Source organism: Macadamia integrifolia, unplaced genomic scaffold, assembly GCF_013358625.1.
Source record: "Macadamia integrifolia cultivar HAES 741 unplaced genomic scaffold, SCU_Mint_v3 scaffold2871, whole genome shotgun sequence".
In the NCBI taxonomy this organism is placed as follows: domain Eukaryota; kingdom Viridiplantae; phylum Streptophyta; class Magnoliopsida; order Proteales; family Proteaceae; genus Macadamia; species Macadamia integrifolia.
The window spans coordinates 30,082-37,071 of record NW_024869017.1 but is presented as its reverse complement, the minus strand read 5'-3'; the positions used below and the strand labels follow the sequence as shown (position 1 = coordinate 37,071).

Below are 6,990 nucleotides of genomic sequence, written 5' to 3'. Positions count from 1 at the left end.
CTATCCCTGCTTTTAACATCAGCAGCAGTACAGATCCTTCCCATTTCATTATGATATTCATCTGTCAATATTTTATTTCTGTTATTGTAGATGGGATCTGTCTCTGCCTCATCACTCTTATAAATTTATGTAGTTGAGTTGGCCCTCGGTTCTAAAATAATTTGAATGATGTGGATATTCAATCTCCCAAGGGAAAAAGGGTATAATTAATGTATGCATGATTTATTGTTAGATGTCTATGATAGAGATGGTTTACATTGGTTGTCTGCAAGTGTGAACTCATTATACAATATTATGCTGTTTAACCAGAAAAATAAAGTGTTTTTGTGTGTATGACATAGAGAGAGATCCTCAACCTCAATGTTTAATTTTCTGATCTGGTTAATCACTTCTCCTTACTTCCCATCTGAGCTGACAAAGAAGCCAAGTACCAAAGTCCAAAGAAGATTTTGAAAGTAGATCATATATCTTATAAGGACTTCTGTTTCAGTTTCTCACTCACTCACTCGGTCACTCCTTCTATTAAGTATTTTTTGTTGTTGTTGTTTGTTATTCTTTATTATTTATTAATTCCAAGGAAAATTGGGTGGGAAGGGAATGGCTGGACTGGACAGTTTCACTTTTCCCTGCCCTCTTTTGTAGCTGCTGCTGCTGTACTACTACTTCTGCCCTTTTTTGAGTTTACCACCACCCTTTTTTTCTTCCCATGTTGTAGTACTATTGTGCATGCAAGCTAATTAAGGATAGTAGATGAACTTCCCCAGAGAGAGAGAGAGAGAGAGAGAGACCCAAAGTCCCAAGTCCCCATGTGTCTTCTTCCCTTAGAAGTTAGAAGTCACTGTGAGGGAGAGAGACCATATTTTTACTTATTTTTCTGTTGTTTCCTTTGGTTGTAATTAAATGGGATGGAAAATCAAACTCTTGTGTCATTTGTTGGGGACCCTTTTTTATTTTTCTATATTAGTTCTAAGTATCTATGAAGTGAAATGTCAAGTTATAAAGAGGGCTTTGCTTCTTCTAGTCTGGCCCTACTTTTTTTAAATTTGTAGTATGGTATGATTGTATTTGATCGAATTTGTTACTTTTCATTTCGGTAGGTTTGAACTTATGATAATGACATTTATTGGATCATGGATGTTTTATCATAGGAGCAACCTTAAGTTAAAATGTTATATATAGTATTGGATAATGTGAACCCATCATGCATTCTTGAGTTTCTCATCTACAAGAACCCATCATGGATAATTCTGGCTTCTACCTAACACTCAGTTGAAAATCTTAGAACAAAGTTGAATATGGTAGACAGATTTTCTCATCTATTCATTAGGTCATTGCCATGGTAGTAGTTGTTTGTTAATTGCTGGTGTTAATAATAAAAGCTTAAAATCTGAATTAGAGTACTGTAATACAATTTTTTTTTTATCAACAGTTTAAACCAATGGCTGATTTTAATGATTTTATTACTGCCTTTATAAGCTTTTGGATAACTGTTACTTGAGTGTCTCTTATAATCTTGATTTTGAAAATGATATCCTTCCCTTCTCCTTGGCTATACGATGTGTATGCTGGATGTATTACTTTCTTGAACAAGGTGTAGAACCTTTGCTCCAATCAAAATTACTTAAGAATGCATGATGGCTAGAGGATTATGAAGGTTCAAAGATTCTGAAACAACCCCAACCCATATCACTGATTTTCATTACCTTCAACTGAAAAAAAAAAAAAAAAAAAAAAAAAAGAAGAAGAAGAAAAAGAAAAACCAACCCTAACCCATATCAGAATCGTATCCGGTTAGAGGAAGAAATTCTTCCACCTTCCGATTGAACCCCTTATCAAAAGAAAATGGAAAATCCCCTTAATTGGGGGCTAAAATCATAAAAGGGTTAAAATCCCCTTGTTGTTCTTGCAGCAAAAAACCGACGGCATTCTTCCAAATCCAAAGTCGAAGATGATACATACCCCTTAGAAGCAAAGCCCCCTTTGTGATATTTTGTTTCCATTTATTGCTACTGTTTCACTCACTTTGAAAATTTTGGTTATTTCTTTTGAGAGATTTCCTTTTGTCATTGTTGAATGCCAGTATGTGAATCTTCAATATGCATATCCGATTGTGAGCTGATGATTCTTGACTTTAACATGATTAATGTTTCTTTTATGTAGACAATATATCATATAGTGGAAACACTACTCCTGCTCCAACCACAACCACAACCACAATCCTTTAGAATGCTTATGAATTGAGCAAATTCATCAACTTAATGATTGATAATGTAAGGAATGGTCAGAAGTCCAACTCCACATTCAGTAAGGTTGGGTGGAATAACATTAAAGCATGACTAGAAGCAACTTTCCAACGTCCATTTCGAAAAGAGCAGTTGCGTAATAAGATGAATAAGCTACGAGGTGACTATAATAGTTTCAGGCGGTTGCTCGAAACTACAGGATTTGGATGGGATTCAAATACTAGGACTGCTACAGCTGCAGATTCTGTTTGGGAAAATGCTATAAAGGTAATCCATTCCTTGAAGCAATAGTCAATGGATAAATACTTTTTTTTTTTGCCAATAGTGTATAATATCGATTTTTTTTTTTATTATAGGCAAATCCAAATTGGACCAAATTCCGAAAGAGTGGACTTCCATGGTGGCCAGAGTTGTTAGAGGTCTTCTCAGACTCAAGTGCTCGAGGAGATAGAGGAGTATCTCAGCATACTGCTAGGAAGCAAAAGTCCATCGACATTGATCTTGATTGTGAGGATGAGAATGATACACATGATTCCCCTGAAAATGTAGTAGGTCTGGATGATATAGAGCCTACAGATGTTGATGAAGTGGTCAGTCATTCTAAAACAAAGTGGAAGCATGATAGAACTCCCACAGACCAAAGGAAGAAGAGTACCACAAAAGTCATTACCAAATCTGCACATGACTTCAGCTCATATGTGGCCTGGAAAATGGAACGGGGGGGTAGTAGTACTCCCACTTCCAGACCAGTTCTTCCAACTGTCAATAATCTAGTGGATGGAATGTACAGCATCAAAGCGTGTCAGGTATTGTTGGACAACATGACAGAGTTAACAGAAGAAATGTGGGTGAAGGCTCAACAAAAGATACACAAGAGTGCTGCTTGGAGAATATCATTTGTAGAAGTTGTTGCTGAAAAAAGGATTTGGATGATTAGAGCATTGAAGTAGGATTTGGGAGTTTCTTGAAAACAATAGGTTTATTTTTAAATTTGAGAATGACATGGATATTTGTTTGTTTGATTTTGATGGATGGTTTGATTTAAAAGTAGGATAGGGGAATTTCTTTGAGGATGACATGGATATTTGAGGATGATATAGATATTTGTTTGTTTGATTGATTTTGATGGATGATTTGATTTAAAAGTAGGATATGGGAGTTTCTTTCATATATTGATTTGTTTACATGATTTTTTAAGGATGACATGGATATTTGTTATTGCCTTAATGATGAATGCATTTTTTCAGTTCTTACTATGTAGTATTTTGATACTCATATTCATTTATATACAGGTGTGGCAATGAATCCTACCAATTTCGAAGATGATTCATCTAGTGATGATGACATCATCCTATATACATTTCAAACGTTTTTAGATTACCTTCGGATTAGAGAACCATGTATGGATAGTAACTACACAGGAACTGTCATGGTCGCAGAGACATTGAATAGGCATTCAAATCTATGCTACATTGAATTTAGAGTTGAGAGACATGTCTTCCTCAATCTACATGATATGATGATACATAGAGGATGGTTAGATGATAGTTGTCATATACGGGTAGATGAACAACTTGCAATTTTTATTGTAATAGTAGCGCATGGAAGCAGTACCAGACAAGTTGCAAAGAAATTTCAACGATCTGGACAGACAATTAGTGCTGTATTTCAAAAAGTGTTGCACGCTATGGTTCAACTAGCGAATGAAACAATCAGACCACCTAATTTTGATGTGGTCCCCTCAGAGATTCAACATAACCCAAAGTTTAGCCCTTTCTTCCAGGTAACCTTTTATGATTTATGCTAAGTGCAAATATTATCAGTTAATAGTTAATGAATGAATTCTAACAGATATCCATATTGTGTTTCATTTAGGATTGCATTGGTGCTATTGATGGTACTCATATTAGCGCCATAGTACCCAGATCAGAGCAAACCCGATACAGAAATCGGAAAGCATTGATCACACAAAATGTTATGTGTGCCTGTTCGTTCGACATGCGTTTTACATTTGTGTACGCGGGTTGGGAAGGTAGTGCACATGATGCTCGGGTTTTTGAAGAGGCGAGATCAAATGCTACCTTAGGTTTTCCTCATCCTCCTCCAGGTAATTCACAACAAACAAATCACTTGTACGTTAAGTGTCTTTTTAGACTAATATACTCACTTGTATAAACGTTATCCATAATACTTGAAGGCAAGTATTATGCTGTGGACTCAGGTTACGCAAGTCAACTTGGGTATTTGACACCCTTTCGAGGAGAAAGGTATCACCTACCAGATTTTAGTGGGGAGAGAAGGGGTGCAAGAACGCCGAAGGAGTTGTTCAACCACAGACATTCCTCTTTGCGGAATGTTATTGAAAGAACCTTTGGTGTATTGAAAAATAGATTTCAAATTTTACAAAAAATGAAGGGTTACCGTATCGAGGACCAAGCCAGCATCGTAGTTGCATGTTGTGGACTTCACAACTACATCAAAGAACAAGCTATTAAAGATGATCTTTTTGATGAATATGGCTGTGAACAAAATGTAATTGATCAACTAAATCCTCCTAATCATCAAGACTTCATTGCTCCAACTACAAGCACAAGTCAGAGAGGAGCAAGACAGATGTCAATGTTGAGGATAAATATAGCAAATCAAATGGCTATATCGAAGGGAATGCCTATGATTCCAATTGATGGGCCTTGATGTTTTGATTTTAATGACTTTATGTTAGTTGCTACCATTAATAATTTTATGTTAGTTGTTAGAGTATATGTTACGTAATAGAAAACTCTATGTTCTATTTACTTATGTGACATTTAAAAAAATATTCCCTATTGAATCTCTATCACATTGGGTTTTTTCATTTTAATCATGTATGACATATTCTCTTTTGTCAAAATTCTAATGGCATAACTGTAATTAATGATGCATGCATAAGAAACCGTTTCTTGAAACAGAAAAATCAAACACTTTTTTGAGGTAAAAAAATTGTTTCTTGGAACAGAAACGGGAGAAATCGTTTCTGCTGTTTTTAGACACATAAACGGTTGAAACAAAATCAAACGGCCTCTAAATTAACCACTTAATATACTCCTAAATTCCTTCTTTCTCCTCCTCTCTTCTTCGTCTTCCTCCAACTATCCCTCCTCTCCTACAACTCGCACTCCCACCCACCTTGTCTGGCTGTCCCTGTCCCTTCCTGCTCTCCCCCACACCCCTCCCTTCACTATAAATCTCCCGCCTTACATGCTCCCCTCCCTTCACCATAAATCCACCCACCTTACATGCTCCCCTCCATCAATTAATCATTTAATAAAAAGGAAAAAAACCTAGACAACTTAGAATAGAAATAATTAAGAAACCCCAAACAATCTCTCTCTCTCCTTACATATTTTGTAATTTTTAAAATTTTTGTATTTGGTACATCTAGGCAATTCCCCCTAAAAAAAGTATCACCCCAAGATATGCAACTTGAGTTGGGAAAAACCGGAGCTTGATCAACTGAGCCCTCAAATTAGCAGGACATTATAGGACTGGCCCCAACCCCTGAAGTTTTATGACTAAGTTGTCCTGGCCATGCAATAACTTAAACTATATTAGCTATGCATACTCCATTTTTAAATATATGATATTTATATGTATATAGACAAAATTGTGTCATCTTAGATAATATAAGAAAGGAAAAAAGATTTTCATAATGTCGGACCAAAAACAAAATTGCATGAGCGCACCCTCCTCTCCACCCAAACTATTGTAGCCCCCCCTCTTAAAATGTCGTAATTATTCTCTCTATGGACAGGTTTCCTATAATAGACCCCATCCCCTCCCCCATCACCCAAAATTGCGGCATGAGCACTTTTTATTTTTAATTTTTTTTTAATGATTTTACCCTTGTTTCGATTTTGATACCTAATTCAAGACCGATCAAGTAGCAGATCGGTCTTAGTTGATAATGATATATATGACCATCCAACACCAAATACAATATCAATACTACAAACCATGGTCACATCACATGTTGCACGAAGAGGAAAATTGTGCATCACCCATTATTAATAACCAAAGTATAACACCTGATACGTTTATTCCTTCTCTTTTTTTCCCTAGTGATGAGCTTATTCGGTGCGTCAAAAATCTGCCACATGGGGATGTCATTGTGGCCTAAATTGGTGGAAAAGTAGCCCACATCCTTTACTTACATGTCAAGTTTTATGCACACTGAGTTTGCCAAGTGATAAAATTGAGCTTTAAAAATCCAAGACTATGAGATGATGCACAAAAGCATTTACCTGATTATAGTATTATAACTGTGTATGAATATTCATAAGAATGCATACTAATACATGATGAACATATGGTTGAATTTATACCCAAATGTGATGAATGACTTATCCAAAGTCCAAACCATCGTCAATATATCCAAGGGCTAGAATCCCCTTATCATTCTAGTCACAAGCATGGTTTAAAGTATCTCCGATACCGATACGATACCTTCCGATACGTATCTTAAATTTAGCCGACCGATACGATACACACCGATACTGTAATATCCCGCTTCTTAAACCCGGTCTGATTTCGCGGTTGAACCGGTTTAACCATGCAGGAACCGAGCCAGAGGATGTTAGAGCGGGTTCCTTATGGGCTATGATGGCATGGGTGACCTTAAACACCGGCTGGCCCGACAAGTCCGAGCCAGTGCCAGAAGAGACGGGAGTGCCCAAACCGTGTACGTGCACCTACCATAAGGCTATGTACG

At 36.6% G+C, this 6,990-nt stretch overlaps 1 protein-coding gene across 3 annotated transcripts in view; it reads left to right on the top strand.

Annotated features, from left to right (window-relative positions):
- The first annotated feature begins 1,616 nt into the window (after positions 1-1,616).
- Positions 1,617-6,990, top strand: part of LOC122067359 (putative nuclease HARBI1) — a 5,683-nt gene continuing 309 nt past the window's right edge. The window contains exons 1-4 of one of the 3 annotated variants that reach the window (XM_042631188.1): positions 1,617-2,510; positions 2,600-4,026; positions 4,119-4,350; positions 4,441-4,856. In XM_042631188.1, the coding sequence (XP_042487122.1) occupies positions 3,544-4,026; positions 4,119-4,350; positions 4,441-4,856 (1,131 nt within the window). In that variant the 5' untranslated portion in view covers positions 1,617-2,510; positions 2,600-3,543. Of the gene's footprint in view, positions 2,511-2,599; positions 4,027-4,118; positions 4,351-4,440; positions 5,080-6,990 lie in introns of those variants that run through there. The other 2 variants (XM_042631187.1, XM_042631190.1) reach the window with 2 other exon arrangements.